The sequence below is a fragment of the Vollenhovia emeryi genome, unplaced genomic scaffold, assembly GCF_000949405.1.
Source record: "Vollenhovia emeryi isolate VEMERY1.0 unplaced genomic scaffold, V.emery_V1.0 DF939225.1, whole genome shotgun sequence".
NCBI lineage: Eukaryota > Metazoa > Arthropoda > Insecta > Hymenoptera > Formicidae > Vollenhovia > Vollenhovia emeryi.
In genome coordinates, this window is record NW_011967141.1 from 647,400 (window position 1) to 664,724 (window position 17,325).

The window sequence follows — 17,325 nt, forward strand, 5'->3', positions numbered from 1 at the left end:
CAGGTCGAATTCGTATATAAAGTGCGCGAATGTTTAAAAACGGGACGAACATATCCATCAACCGAATACAAATTTAAATTATTTAATGTGAAGGTAATGAAATAGTCTCATGCAAATTCAACAGATTTTCACATTCATATTATTTTCTAATTTATTCTTTATTTCTCTTTAAATCTCACTGAATCAATAGTTTTTTAAGTCTGAGGTGATTGAACATGGAGAATTTTGTAGGAAGAAAAACAAAGTACAGAAGCACGTGCAGAAGAACTGGAGTCTCGCGTCGGCAGTCTTGAACACATGAATCTATTAGCGAGAGGTCGAAGCCTCGAACGAGCATCGCCGCCACTGAGCGGGCGATCTACACCAAAATCGCATCACAGTCCAAGCAGGGATTATTTGCATAAGTACCACACCGTTAGTAATCACGTAAATGCATTGATTGTTTATTTATGTTAATTTGATTACATAGAGTATGAACAAAACGATCACGTTGTTTATATAATTTATTTCTGTATTTTTTCTACGTAGGCACCTGCGTCAATGTCTCCGGCGCATTTACATCAATATGCTGCTTCCTTAGCTAGTCCGGGCCAATTATCGGAATCTCTTCCTGCCAGTCAGGTTAGTTAACAATTCCATTTAATTATCATTAGAGTAATGTAAAATATTTTTTAAATTAGATTTACAGTAAAAGTATACTTTAAAATAATCTTTATAAATTAAAATTGAAATTGATTTCAGTATGCTATTTCTACTTAGAAAAAATGGTTGAAACTCTCTTTAGAAATTCACTGTTATTTTTAAAAAAAACGTAAAACTTTGGGGGAAAAATCAAAAACTTTTTTCTTTTTTGGTATCAAATATAGTTAATATCTTGACAGATAATATGTTGCAGTTTACAGTACCACAATAATATCATAAGATATTAATTTACTAATACGTACGTAAAAAGCTTTTGCAAAGTAAACTTTGAAAAACTGGTTAGGTAAGAAAATATTATTTCACACTTAATTCCAAAGGGTGTATAATTTTATATAGAATTAATTATTTTTAAGTTTAATTATATAATATAAAGATATATGATACAGAAAATTGGAAAGTTGCAATAAATAAAGTACTCGTGTGACATTTTTGCTTTGAAAAAATTAAGTTTTAATTGATTAAAAAGTCTGACATTGATTTTGAGACAGAAATGGAATAACATGTCCAATCTGGTAGTTGCAGTTGTCAGGAGAGGAACTGCACTCGGTTAGCGAAAGAGATAGTGTTGTGATAGGAAGCGGTAGCAGCGATGCAGCATCTCCTTTAACAGCTAGGTCTTTGAGATTGGAACGAGTCGTTCAAGCATTAGCCCATAGCCAGGAAGAACTTAGAAGGTATACTTTTCATTTTGTTGAGAGAGAAATTTTAATTCATACATGACACACATTTCTAAAAAAGAACAAGTCAAATTAGATATTTTACAATCGTGGATACAAAAGGCATTATGCAGAGGACATATTCAATGTGGGGAAACCTTAACTTTTACATTTGTTACATCTTAATTACATTGTATGTGTGGAGATGAGATTAGCCAAAGTTTATTATTATCTCTTAAGTTAGTACTTTTCATTGTTTGTGCTATCAGACGTACCGGACAGAGCGGATTTCCAAGTGGTGGTTTTCCCACGCACAGGTTAATTTACTGATACTAATACTGCATGTAACTCGTACTATTACATGCCGCTGTGCACGATGCATTTGAATGACTCTTGTGGGCTTGAGACAAATGATTTTCAAATAAGCCCAAACCACATTGATGGTAATTTGTTCATTGTTTAAACAATTACTTAGACATCTTGCTCAAAGATATAAAACAATGTTGCGTTCAAAGCATCACTTATATGTCCACAATATCGATTCTCGAGCACATACACAGTGACATGGAAACGCCCAATAGTTTGATAGAAAACATTCAAAAATTCCAAGAGAGATTGATACTAGCTTGTTTTCACACCCATCGTATTTTCGAACCTGTCCAATTCACAATGGGCATCGCGATCTTAGCCAAACGAAGAAACTAACGGAATCGAGAAAATTGGATTCACGATGCAAAATGCGCTGATCCATCTCGCGCATAAAGTTACCCTGCAAGAATATATTACAAAGATACAGACGGAAATTCGACTCTGTAGACAATGAAAACGATTCAAAATATATCGTGATTTAAAGAGACATCGAGTTTACGAAACATAATTTATTGTATACAACATTTTATAACATATATACATATTGCAGACCGTGGCGTTTATCTTATTATATATTTTCAATCTTTTTTTATCTGTAGCTTTGTAATTACTTGCTTTTATGACAATTCTATCTTATAAAGAGTTAATGATTAATATTCCAATGTGCAAATATGTGACACATCATAAAAATCACTTTTTATACGTTTCTTTATTAGTGTTGTTTTAAGAAACAATATTAATATATTAGATATTTTCATGCCAATCTTATTAATTTTTCTTTTATATGGTAATTTTATTTTATGTGCTTTCTATTTAAAAAAGGATAATTGTGCACTCGTATGTACTGTGCCAAAGCCATCATGTGTATCATAATTTGCTTGAATCCATAAGTTTCTTCCTTGCAGCGCAGTTCCATTAACAAAGAAGAAAACAAAGCTTGATCTATTTTCATAAACAGTGATACGAACCTTTGAAAGTAATACAAGCTAGGTATTACCATAAAATCAGCGCGTGCACTGTTCTTACGATAAGAAATACTTTAACCAATTTTTAATCGATATTTTATAAGCGAAACTACGTCCATCTCTCTCTCTCTCTCTATCTCTCTTTCTTTTTTCTTTTTCTCTTCTTTTATCAACTAGCTCATTCACGTTTATTGGCTTATTCGTATTCATATAAGAAGCATCTCAAAACCATTAAATGTTCTTTTAATGGCAGATTTTTTTACTAATTTGAAATTAATTACAATTTTTACTTGACAAGCAATAAAAAAACGGCGTTTTTGTGAAAATTTGAAGGGACAAAATAAATAAAACAATTTTTGGTTAACTTTAGATGGAATTTAATCAAAGGTAATACATAACATAAGAAATGAAAAATATAGTAATGATATTTCCTCACATTTTTATTAAGAAAACGTCGATTTTAAATTATTCAAAGAACAGTAGTTTTAAGATATTTTCTATAAATATTAAAAAGAAAAGGGGAAGTGGAAGACACAGAATGGGAACAGGGAGATTAGGGAGAGAGGGAGGGAGAGGGAGAGGAAGAGAGAAAGAGAGACTATATCTTGTATATAAAAGTGCAAAATGAAGCATAACAAAGAACATATGTAGTAATAACTTCAACAAAATTAATACCTTAATACATTCCGACACGGTCCAACATAGACCAACATATTTTTCACTTATTCAGTGGCTTATTCATGAAAGTGTTAATTATACTAAATTACATAAAATAATATTACAAAGAACACGTAATACTATAGTGATAATATAGTACAATAAACATGAGTATTAGGCCCAGTTGCACCAATGTCACTTAGCTTTAACTTTAATTCACTCTTGGTCTCTAAAGGAAACAGAGACGGAGAATGAAAGTTAAACTAAAGTTAAAGTCACAATTAATTAACACACTAATACAGGGTGTCCCCAATTTAAACGTCAAAATTTTGAGAGTATGTAGAGGATATATGTAGAGGACCGATGAATTAAAAAAAAGTCTTTTGCAGATTTGTTCGTTTTCACTCTGGAAAATCGCAAAAAAAAGAAAAAGTTTTCATCTCTCCATCAATTTATTTACACTTATTTATTTATGTTATCACCTATTTAATGAAAGTACTGTTCAAAACGTTGGCCTCTTGCAACAATGCATTCAGATCCACTGAAAGATTGAATTGCAGCTGCACTACATCAAATTATCAGAACAATGTCTAGCTACAATTAGAGCAATCAATGCTAGATGTAATGCCTAATTGCTGCAAAAAGTCAGCATGAAATTTTTGAACAGTATATTCATTAAATAGATAATAACATGAATAAATAAGTATAAACAAATAAGTAAAAAACGAAAACTTTTTGTTTCTTTTTTTCTCCAAAATGAAGTAAAAATGAGCAAGTCTCCAGGACTTTTTTTCCTTAATTTATCGATCTTTTCTCGGATCTTCTACATGCTCCTGAAGTTTTAAGGTTTAAATTGGGGACGCTTTGTATATAGAATGGAAGAAAAGAAATGTGAAAAGGATAATGTTCTTGTGCGCGCTAGAATGTAGTAGCATCAATTAGAGTAGAAATAGAAACTAGATTAGCGCTCCATGCAGCAGGCATGGGCAGCATAACAACGGCGCACTCAATTCTGGAACTCCTCCTTCCCCATTGTCCTCACGCCACAGCAGCCAGGACAGTTTGCACAAGAACAACTTCTCCAGTGTTGGGCTACCCATCGGACAATTATCGACATCGCACCTGCACATACAGTCGACTATGAGCCCTGCCACAGCAGCCGCGGTTGCGGCCGCACAAAAAAAGAAAGGCATTAAGAGTAGCCTCGGTAGATTTTTCAGCAAAAAGGAGAAGGTGAAAGAATTTATCTCTTTTATTCCCATATCACTTCAAATACGGAAGTGTGTGAGGTTTTATAAAGGCATGCTCTTCTCAGTTATCTTCTTGAAGACTCATACACATATAATAAAAAATGTCTTAATAATTTTTTTGAAAGTTTTTAGGTAATTTCATTAGATGAAAATGTGCATTTAGAACATTTGCTGCTTTGAGAAATCTAGAAAATTTAGAATTTTTCAAGAAACTCTCTCTTGTCAAAATTAGTTCTTTAAAAAATTTATTTTTATTTTGCAAGTATATAACAAACACATGCTATATATTTTGTCTAAAATTAAATTTTATGTTATTTTATGTAATTTTGTATAATTAGATTGTATATAATTTTATATTAGTTTTGTTTTATTTTAGTGTATGCGTGCATCATAAGGATTTAATGTATATTTACTCCACTTTGATTATTTTCCATGGAAAAGTTTACCGCGAACCTCACAAACGTCCGCGTATATAAATATAAAATTTATTAAAAAAGAGAAAATTGATCTATGGTTATAAAACACTTTGTTTGTATAATAATCCTGATCACTTCGTTACTTAGATCAAAGGGAAAGATACACCAATGCCGGGGGATGTACCAGGTATGGGAGGTGCATGTACACCAGCTGATCCAGACTATGGGGACAGTGTGTCAGTAGCTGGTACGGTTGGAAGTAAAAGTGATTTTGATCGTAGGAAAAAGAAGAGGTATTTATAACACATTGCTATTTTAATAGTTGTGAATTATGTTTATTAAGTTTGAATACCATGAAATCTGTGCCATGAAAGATATAAATTATAATGTAACACACGCGCGTCCTGTTCCTTACGATTAAATTAAATGTGAAAGAAAGTATTTTCTCGAGTTTCTATTTGTTTATAATAAAAAATTTGCAGTATCGATAAAATTATAACAATTCCATTATGAAATTCAAACCCTTGGGAAATAGTGAAATAAAAAAATTTCAAGAAGATAGTTATATGCATATATATAGACATCTACAGATAGCTATCTATATATATATCTATCAATATTTAATATTATAGTCCAAGTATGTTTGGTAGTATGTTGGACTCCTCGCGGCACGAGCTTTTAGCAGAAGCGATGAAAGCCGGAACGCCCTTTGCTTTATGGAACGGACCAACGGTAGTTGCCTGGTTGGAGCTCTGGGTAGGCATGCCGACGTGGTATGTTGCTGCTTGTCGAGCAAATGTTAAAAGCGGTGCCATCATGAGTGCTCTTAGCGATACCGAAATTCAACGAGAGATTGGTATAAGGTATACTGTACAAATTATATTATAAAAACAAACAATTGAGATAAAATTGTATTATAATATTACAATTGTTTTCCTTCTTCTGTGACAGTAATCCTTTGCACCGATTAAAACTGAGACTAGCTATTCAGGAAATGGTGTCGCTTACAAGTCCATCAGCGCCAAAAACTTCTCGCACAACATTAGCATTTGGTGATATGAATCACGAGTGGATAGGTAATGTCTGGTTACCAAGCCTCGGGTTGCCTCAATACCGATCGACTTTCATGGAGTGCCTTGTTGATGCTAGAATGCTCGATCATCTTACAAAGAAGGATCTTCGTGGTCAGCTGAGAATGGTTGACAGCTTCCATAGGTAGGATTAAGGCAAAGTCATTTAAGACTTTAGTTTGTGTTATTAATAGTTTAAGATACATTATTTGTCTTTTAATATTCTCAATAAAATTATCAATATATTAACGTGTAGATTATATCAATATAATTAACATATCATTGGTTAATCATGTACTGGCGTCAAATAATTCTTTATGTTATCAATATATTATTGCAGAACAAGTTTGCAGTATGGCATTTCCTGTTTAAAACGACTAAATTATGATAGACAGCAATTAGAAGAGAGAAGACGAATGGCAGAAGGTGCCAATATAGATGTACTTGTGTGGAGTAACGATCGTGTCATAAGATGGGTACAATCAATTGGTTTAAAGGTAGATAAATGTTCCCCAATGCTTTGCTAAAATCGATTATTTACAAAAAGAACTAACATTGAATTTATACTCATAGGAATACGGGAATAATCTCTTAGAATCAGGAGTGCATGGTGCGCTCGTAGCTTTAGACGAAAATTTTGATGCAAACAGTTTTGCATTAACTTTACAAATTCCTACGCAGAATACACAGGTAAATGCTTATAATTGCATTATAATAGAAATAATTGCAAAAACATAAATAAATATATTCTGTATTATTTTTGTAGGCAAGACAAGTGCTAGAAATGGAATTTTCCAATCTGTTGTCGATGGCGACGGAGAGACGTCTGGATGAGAATAGCATGAAATCCTGATCCATCCCGTCAAGTCGGCTGCCTCATATTCAACCACATCATGTCTAGTCCAAAACCCCAGCTATTGCTATTATCTATGCGTGTGTTGTAAAAGTTGTAAGAGCTTTAAGTATCACGCTAGAAGTATCTCTTCATATTGTTATGACAAATGTGACATTTGGTAATACCGAGGTGTGTTTTGACATAAGCTTATATAAGTTAAGATAAACTTACACGATACATTCGATACTTAAGGATCCATCTGATCGATTTTTATGCTGCACGCGCATAAATCGATGCGCCATATATACCACATTATATACCTTTTGATGAAGAGGAAAAAAACTAGTTATTTCGAGCAGTTTTTCATATAGATATTGAAATGTAGCAGGCAATTGTTAAATTAAATAGAACGACACAGTGATGTATAATAGCACTCTCCTTAAAAGCATGAGATATCAATTGCAGACGATTACGACAATAATTCTTTCTGAGTTAACTTCATTTGTTTATTAAGTCGATAAGTCTCAGTATTATGGTGTCGTGTAGTAAAGTATATTTGTTGTACAACTTGGTACAATAACCTGTACTTATAAAATTCAATAAATATTTAAGGCAGGGTAAGTTAATACTTTGTACCGCACAAAGAAGTGGAAAAACAAGAGTCTACGATATCGTTGCTTTTGAGGAAATTATTCATATATGAGGTGTCCTGTAACTGGTAATATAATAGGAAGAGTAAATCTATGTGAAAAAATTAGTTGAACATGTTAAATAAGTTCTTTTGTTGACAAAATTCTCTCTTTGTTAAACTCGGATAGACTGTGAATTACTAAATAAATTTTGCTATCGAATTTACTTTAATGTCTATCCGAATACAAATTATATAAGATTATATTTTCAAAGTTAAAAATAGACTTAATGTATTGTATGCATATAGCTTTCAATATTTTAGATTGTTTTCAATTACACAGGGTATCCTCTTAATCTAAATATGTAAATATTTCTCTAATTTTTATGATAGAAAAGTATATCTGAAGAAAAACAGTATTTATTTTGTAGGAATACATTCTGATTTAGAAGAACCTTTTTTCAAGAAGTCACAATTTTTAAGATTTCAAGATTATTGATATTTTCTTAAATAAAACCATATGATTTATTTTATATGAGTCGATCTAAAAATAAATATTTATGAAAGTATTAAAATAAGATCATCCTAAAGTAAATAGATTACGAGATATACTTTGTAAGTCATATTTTATTCCAATATATTCTGACAAGATATTAAATATCATCACAAGATGTAGCTATCAAGAATTTTCACTTTTTGATGATTTTGTCTTAATACTTTTATATATAAAATAAGGATAAATAAATGAATGACATACATTTGTAGATACAATTCAATTGTGAACACATTGATGTAAAAAAAGTATACAATTTTATTTAAAAATTACAATAATATTATTATGTTACAATTGCTGTGCTTGTGCAAAAGTAGAATCAATTTTATTTGCTACTGCATATACAAAAGTATTCAATTATTCTGAATCAAACTATTACAGAAATACATAATGAATACTTTTTATTTACCTTTATGTAGTATTTTTATTTTATTCTTTACATATATTTAAGTCACCTTCCAACTTGTATCATAGGACACCCTGTATATATTGTATGCAAAAGCTGCTATGTTTCTATATCTATAACATCAGATAGCATACAGCTAGAAAGCTGCGCATAGAAATTACCGGTCATTTCTTTTCACAAACAGAGCTCCAAAGTGTTTGATTTCTTATTACTTTGATGAACTATGAATATTTCTAGCGCCATGTATACTGTACTAAACCATGCAGTATACCAGAACGTAATATATATTATTACGTAATTATATGCGAGCGAAAAGCTAAAGCAGTTGACGCTCACTTTTTATTTACTAAAAGGATTCCGAACATTTTATACTACAAGATATTTGCAAATGCGGTTATATGAATGTGTGTTGGTAAATGTGTTGTAAGATTAGACAATTTCAATTATATTTTTTAAATGAAGCTACTGACCAATTTTGTGCGTATCGTTCGTAATAATTGGATCTAATATTTCGTGGACAATGACGAATATCCGTTAACATGGATATTATTGTACTGCTTTTACGTTGCATATATAATACAATAGTAAATAAGTAGAATCGGAAGCGAAACAATGCGACGCGTACGGTAATCGCAATGGGAGAACTGTACGATCGTGCGGAGGAGTTAACCATAGCGACGATTAAGACTATATAGAAACAATGTTGCTGAAGACAATGATCGCGCAATGGTAATTATTATTGCCAATTATATAGACAACAAGTAAAGTTGAAGATGTGGCAAAAGACTGAAACATTGGTGGTGATTGTAAAAACGAACTGATCGAGATAAAAAAGGAAGAGAGACGATCACAATAATGACGATAAGTTATAAATACAGATGTTGTTAATGTTGTTGATACTTGAGCAATCATTGTTGTTGATGTTTGTTTCTCATGAACTGTAACTCTTCTCGCAAGCTGTTTATTCATTATAGGCTTCATAGTTCTGCATGACTTTCCGAACGGGCGTAAATGTACCAAATAGTTTCTACCAAAGACTTTATATTGATTATATACATTGATTAAATATACGCTAGAAAGATGCAGTGTCGACGCTTCTGATGCAATGTAATATCCCAAATAGTTAAATCTGGGTCAAAAGTAGATTTCGCAGACAGTGTCTCTTCTAGATTTTGTCGGCAAACAGAAATGTAACAGAATCGGCTAACAAAATATAATAGCAGATTGACTGCAAAAACTGAACAAAATCTGCCATTTCTATCTGGATAGATAGCCAAATTTGTCAAGAACATATGTAGAAACCTACTAATTTTATTGATAGAAGGCTAACAGAAATACTAACAGAATTCGATAACAATGTTAATAATAGATTGACTGTAGAAACTAAGCAGAATATCATTTCGTACTTATCTAACTGATGTGTTCTATTTAAATGTTTACGAAATGACAGATTCTGTTTGATTTTTTCCAATAATCTGCTGTCAGATTGTAGCGATTAAGGCTTAGTCAGAATTAAAAATACGAATTTAATACGGACACAGATAATACTGGATATCTTACAATACTTAAACAAATCTGTTGTTATATTGCGAGCAGTTTATTTATAGGGCATTTAAATACATTTTATTTGAGTGATGACAGATTCCGTTTTATTTCCGTTGACAATTTGTTGCATTGGAAAAGAATCGTAATACAATTGATACCTATCATAATATTCTGTTCGAATCTGTTGGTAAACCGTTAGCATACTGCCAAAAGTTTATTTACTAGGATATTGATCAAAAACTTATATCAACAAATTATATCATGTTTTCGGTATATGGCACTTTTTTCATCACATCATCAATTTCAAGCATCCTTCTAATCGGAAATATATATTACAGTCCAAAGCAACATTATACTACTGCCATATTAAAGTATGATTATACTTTTTCTTCCGCGGACATGTTAAATTCATCCGTCGTCATGCATGTCCATGATCTGTGCACCGTAAATTGCAATTCGTGTATAAACTGTTCAACAAAAAAAAAATACGAGCACAAGAAAGAGAATAACTGTTTGCCGTAGCTTTTTAGGTGTTAAGATCCTGATAATCAAATTGTTTTATCCCGTCGTACAAGTTTGAGTATTTTGCAATTAAACTTGGGATATTGTAGACATATTACATGCAATATGTGTTAGACATATTTTTTGCAATCAAAATTATGCTATTACTATTAGGACTTTTAGCCATTAAAAGGAATTTAAATAAATTAATAAGAAAATAATCACAATAGAAAAACCTATGACGGTGATGCTGGATCTTTCTGTTTCTAATATTTTAATGCAAATATATATCATTATTCAACATAGCAACTACACGCCGATAACTTAATCGGTCTTGAAATACTATTAAACTAAAGTCAAAATAGTATACCTAATTAACAATCAATTTTATAAATTTATTATTATTAAATTGGTTGTTCAAATTTTATTACATTTTGGTTTGTTTTCACGAGTGCTACATATTCCTAAAATTTGGTACCACATTTTTTCAACATCCTATATAACATTCATGTTCAATTTAATTAAGTATATTATTTCGACTTTAGCTTAATATTATATTTCAAGACCAAATAAAATTATCGGTATTTAGTTTCTATTTTAAATAAATATGTATACGTAAAAATATTATTAGATTCGAAGATGCACAATGACCGTTATATGTCTTGCGGTCACGATTTACTTAAATTTTGATGATCCAGTTTATTATTTAAAAAAAACTGTTGTATTAATTGTGAAAAAGATATTCATACTCTTATAAAAATATAAGTTCTAGTCATTACTAACGAATTACTGTACATCAGTAATTTCTAATAATTCACTTACTGAACTCTAGTAATTGTTCAGTGCTTTTTTCGTTCCCAGTTGTTACATTTCTGTAAGATAATTAATATAGAAAATCTATTGTGCAACCTATAAAGGCCATTAAAGATCCACTACATTTTTTAAATTATATTATCCAAACTTAACTTTTAATTCCGCTATTTTAATATTATCTACTTTGACACCTGATTGGTATTTAATCTGAAAAATCTTTATGTTTAAATGATATAGTTAAAAAAATATTTAATAGATCCTATGGCACATGTAAGTCGCAACTTTGACGTAAATAGACTCTATATTAATCACAAATATTTTTTAATCATAATTGACACAACAAATTCTCTTTAAGAGTTGAAAGTATTAATAGCATATATACGGTTGACTACAATAAGATTTCTCCAACTTGTTATCTTCGTTCTTGTGCATTTTTTGTTGGATAATGTTATACAGGATGTTGAAAAAATGTGGTACCAAATTTTAGGAATATGTAGCACTCGTGAAAACAAAACAAAAAGTCTTAATAAACATTATTCCAAAAATCTTTTATTTCTGAGTTATAAAGTATTATCTGCTAATATATATATATATATATATATATAATATAAAGTGAAATGTAAATTTAATTTACAGTAGATGTTCGATGTACCCTCCGTTTATTTCAATACATAGTTTGACATGCTTTCTCATTGAAATCAAACATGTTCAAAGATTCTAGATGTATTTCGTATATGTTTTCAAAAGTTTTCAAGTTTCTGTATCAGTTCATCTAACGTGTTAACTGATGTTGCGTACACCATATTTTTTAAAATCCTATAAAAATTTAATGGATTTAATCTTAGAATCTCGTGAAGGGTATAAATGTACGAGCGATTACATATAAACATTTGATTCAATGCATACTTGTGAAATAAACGAAGAATATATCAAATATCTTATAGCTTAGAAATAAAAGGTTTTTGAAATAATGTTTATTAAAACTTTTTGGTTTGTTTTCTCGAATGCTACATATACCTAAAATTTGGTACCACATTTTTTAACACCCTGTATATGAATAATTTAATAAATTATACAAGTATAAGTCATCTTGACAGACAGCAGAAATAAAGCGTGCATTTTCATTTACTTGCTGTGAAAATTGTTGTTAAATAATATTTAAAATAATTTTAAACTCCTGGTTACACGTGTTGCTTTTGCACGTAATAAATTTTTATTTTCTGCAAAGTGTGATATCGATAACATTTAAAAATACATCGTAAAATTTTCGATAAAATTTGTCAGTATTTCAATGTTCTTAGTTTTGTGAACATTTTGTTTTCTGCGTAACGATAGGAAAAATAATCGAAGATGATAAAAATATTGCATATAATACATATTATTTTTCATTCATTAATGGGATGTAACAAAAGTGCTCGTCTGCGTTTCACGGAATACGGAACTTTTCCCATCTTTCCCCTTCGGAAGAGTCTGCAGCAACTCACAAAGTGACTGAACATTATTTTTAACATGTACTAGTTAATAGTGTCTGTGGACATTCCAAAAGAACCTTCCAAACAGAAATAACCATACTTGTAATCAAATATATGCACGTCATGGTTTATTATATATAGCAGCTTCGACGCCTTCTATGTATTTAAATATAAATGTATACATAAGTATGAAAGAGAGGAGGAGAAGAGGAGAGTGGAGAGAGAGAGAGAGAGAGAGAGAAAAAACTCGTAAAGTCCAGTTTGTTACTGGTCGATATTGAATAGAATTGAAATAAGCGAATACTAAAATTATTTATGGATGATTTCCTCTTTGATGTATAGTACGTCTTTCCACAAGAATGCTAATTTGATTCTCTGCTTTATCTCGCTTTTATTAATTCTTATGTCACATGTTATTATAATTCGGATAAATTTCTTTTGAACAAAATCAATCGACTCGATTTTGTTACATTATAGTTATTTATCCGTGCCGATTTTTGTTGCAGCACTTCGTATGAATTCACATATTGTCTTCAGCAATACAGGAAATGTTGAATGTTACGTTGAGACTTGATAACATATAAAGTTGATTTGTCTTACGCGCTTTTAAAGGAATACAGTATGTATACATATAAATCATGTAGAAGACCTGATTATCGCTATACATATCATAAGACATGCGATTCATCAAATCTGTTATCATTTCCGATCAAACATTTGCACGCTCGCTCAGTGAAAGCACATTCACGACAACATAAAACGTAAATAGTATTACATACAATCATTCAGTTTTCTTTTTATGGAAAAAATTACGAATTTTCATTGAACATCCTTCCTTAATTCAGTCGAGCTGGCGAGAAATCAAGATTTCAACGTTATTCCAAACTTTTGTACGATATATATATACACACATATATATGTGAGTGGTACTATAATATATACTGCTTAAAATGTACATAAGTATGAATATGCGTATGTGTGAGTGTAGTGTGTGTACATATATATATCTTTCTCTATGTATGTATATATATATATAATTATTTATTAACAATCATGTAATTTTCAGACAGTTGAGATTCATTGCGGTAAGCTAAGCTTATCTTAAAGAATAGTTTATCGAGCCGTTATTACAATCCTTTCCATTTAAATAAATTCATTTAGTAATTGAACAAGAATTGGCTATTTTATCGAGCTAGCTTATTCATTTATGGAAATTTTATAAAATTTATTCTTTTTTATCAATGGAATGTGTGATTGATATAAACATTTAAAAGGCAGACAACTATACGTGCGTATGTATATACATATACGTTTTTGTTATATATAATATGTATATATACAGGGTGTTGCGTAAAAATAGAAACAAGATTTAAGGGTAAATTCTTGAGATCGTTTAAGACAAAACTCTGAGTATCAAAAAATACTCGGGCAAATAATTTTTTTAATTGAACGCGTTGAAAGTTAGCGAATGAGATAGTCTAAAATTGGCGTGTTCAGATATGGTACAACGCATAGTGCTTTGCTTAAGGCAAAGGCTGTCCGTTGCTCCTCTTGTCAATATCGATATCGATATTAGGGTAAACGGAGACGAATCGGATCACAGGATTGAGACTACATTTGTTACATTCCGATCAAAACTTAGGCTGAATTCACACCTTGGCAGAAAAGCAGGAAGCAGAAAAACAGAAGCTAATCAGAACTCGCGCTGGTAGTCTCTCTGCTGGTAGTAAACAACACATTCTGCTGGTAGAAAGTAGAAACGATTACCAGCGACAGTTCTGATTGGTTCTGATTGGATTTTTGCTGTTCCATTTTTGCTTTTCTGTCAAGGTGTGAATCCAGTCTTATTCTGGCGCGCAAGTTACTCGGTCTGCCCTACGTATACAAAGAGAATGAATTTTCTTCCACCACTGTTCGCATATATGCGCTATTTGTGTGGATACAATTTTCTTGAAAATATTACAAGAGAAATAGTACTACATGATATATAAAACGTAAGCTGTCAGGTAACAGTTCTTAGTAACCTTTATTGTATGTACAAATATCTATAAGATATGAAATTAGCAACAGATATACAGCAGCCTTCATTCAAAGAAATGTCATTTGACAGTTTACGTTTTACATATCATGTAATGTTTTTTCTCTTTTAATATTGTCAATAAAATTGTATCTGCACTAGTGTAGGTATGCAAATATTAGTAAAAGGCGACGGACAGTTTTCATCTTTAGCACTGTGTGCCATACCTGCGCCAATTTTAAGCTATCTCAATTGCAACTTTAAACGCGTCTAATTCAAAACTACTGTTGCCTCAGTATTTTGGTATTAAGATTTTTGTCTTCAAATGGTCTAATAAATTTACCCTTAAACTTAGTTCCGATTTTTACAGAACATCCTGTATACATATACATACGTATATGTATATGTATACGGAGTTTTCTGGTAAAGGCTGGCAAAATCTCGTGAACTTGTAGAGTGTGTAAAAATAACTCCACAAGTTCCTATAAAGTTTTTTTTATAACGCTTCTTTACCAAGATATCGAAACCGTATTTCTTGACCTGGTTGACAGCCTGTAGCATTAAAAAATTAACAGATTTACCTCAAACAGAGCGCAATCTAATCGTAATTAAATTCTTTATCGTCCATCGAGATATTTTTTATTCGTATTTTATTCATTTTTGACGGTTAGAAAGTTGCAATTTTTTAGTTTTACTTCAAACTTGTCGCAAAACTCGAAAAATTTATTTTTTAAAAATCCGGTTCGATGGACCGTAGCCACTAGTCTCTAGTTTAATAAGCACTGTCGTTTATTTATTTTGGATAACAATTGTAGCCGAAACCCTGTCAACCAGTCTTCCATGTATTTTGTACAATGCTAGCTACGATGTGCTGTTTTCCAGTCTTACTACCAATAAAATATTTGACAAAACTTTTTATGTGTTATATAAACTTCAAGCTTTATTTTTAAAAAGCATCATTTTTGGTTTGTATTTACAAATAAAAAGTGTTTAAAGATCGCAAAAATTAATGAGAACTTGTGGGGTTATTTTTACTCTACAAGTCCATGAGAGATTGCCAGCCTTTACCAGAACACTCTGTATAATATATTGTATATGTATACATATACATATATGTACATATATACTGGGAATAGATAAAATAATATGAACACCATGTCTTGCATCGTAAATTTTTACATGTTGACAACCCTGACAACAAATAAATGTTGCGATTATCTTTTGTTTCTCTTTTTGTTCATTATATCCTCCAGTTTGTGTCTCAGCATATATTACACGTTGTGTTCGGCTACGATTAGTACGAATAAACGGTAAAATGAGTGACTTATTAGACTTCTAACGAGAACAAATCATTGGTGCACGTTTAACAGGAGCATCTGTAACTAAAACAGCTCAATTGTTTTATGTTTCAGTCTCCACGATTATGTCAGCATACAAAAAAAAGTAAGACTTCATCAGTGAAAAAGAATAGTGGAGAAAAGCTAAAATTAACTGACAAACTGTTGAACACCAACTAGGATTGTGGTCCAAACAACACAAAACTACCGCAATAAAAGTGGCAGCTGAACGAGCGAAAAGAGAAGCAAAAGATAATCGGAACATTCGTTTGTTTTCAGAGTTGTCAACATGTAAAAACTTACAATATAAGACATATATGGTGTTCATATTATTTGGTCTATCCCCCGTATACAGGGTGTACTAAAACCACCGGATATCCTCTTTTAATCATAAATTCTTTAGAAACTTTCAAGACAAAAATTCTAATACAAAAATGTCGAGGCTATAATAGTTTTTAAATAATAAGCGATTACATGTCACAAATGACAGGCCTGAGATTTCGCGCGCTCAGGTACGGCGACACGACAAGTGATAAAGGTGTTCCTACGAATATCGCCCTTTTTAGCATAGTGACAACTTTCACAACAGACTTAACGATTCATTCTCGAATTAATTGTTCCTCTTGTTATCTTTAACCATTTCTTTTGTTAACTTTGTGTAGCGTCTTATTAATAAAAGGGAGGGGTTCATTATGATGAGCATCTTGATCAGACTGATATCCTTCGATTTATGCCCGATTTCTTCACATCCAGTTATGTTATGGTTAAAGTTAAACGGGAGATAACTACCAGATCCATGCACGTGATTGGCCAAAACTTGAGATTAACCTCCGGATAATTTTATCGGGAAGTGAAAAAATCGGCCATTAGTCGATCTCCGATATTCTGAGTGAACTTCAAATTTTCAGTCGAATTTTAGATTCAATCTAGTCTCCTGCCTCTCTTTATCCTCAAGTTTTCAAAATAACCGGATCATCGTCTTCCCAAATATTTTCTGTCCCGTTAAACGGTGACTTTGGTTCTCGCTCGATCGCGAAACACATAGGAACACTTTCATCACTCGTCATGTCGCCGTGCCTGAGCGCGCGAAATCTCAGACCTATCATTTGTGAAATATAATATTATATATATTA

The 17,325-nt window shown here is 31.4% G+C and overlaps 1 protein-coding gene across 17 annotated transcripts in view; it reads left to right on the forward strand.

Annotated features, from left to right (window-relative positions):
* Positions 1-10,980, forward strand: part of LOC105560698 (liprin-alpha-1) — a 53,194-nt gene extending 42,214 nt beyond the window's left edge. For 11 of the 17 annotated variants that reach the window (XM_012010031.1, XM_012010034.1, XM_012010039.1 and 8 more), the window contains 11 exons: positions 232-426; positions 529-621; positions 1,219-1,376; positions 1,628-1,675; positions 4,330-4,582; positions 5,163-5,308; positions 5,666-5,878; positions 5,967-6,230; positions 6,426-6,582; positions 6,659-6,775; positions 6,852-10,980. In XM_012010031.1, coding sequence (XP_011865421.1) covers positions 232-426; positions 529-621; positions 1,219-1,376; positions 1,628-1,675; positions 4,330-4,582; positions 5,163-5,308; positions 5,666-5,878; positions 5,967-6,230; positions 6,426-6,582; positions 6,659-6,775; positions 6,852-6,938 — 1,731 coding nt within the window. In that variant the 3' untranslated portion in view covers positions 6,939-10,980. Of the gene's footprint in view, positions 1-231; positions 427-528; positions 622-1,218; positions 1,377-1,627; positions 1,676-4,326; positions 4,583-5,162; positions 5,309-5,665; positions 5,879-5,966; positions 6,231-6,425; positions 6,583-6,658; positions 6,776-6,851 lie in introns of all 17 variants that reach the window. The other 6 variants (XM_012010032.1, XM_012010036.1, XM_012010037.1 and 3 more) reach the window with 6 other exon arrangements.
* Positions 10,981-17,325: the final 6,345 nt, after the last annotated feature.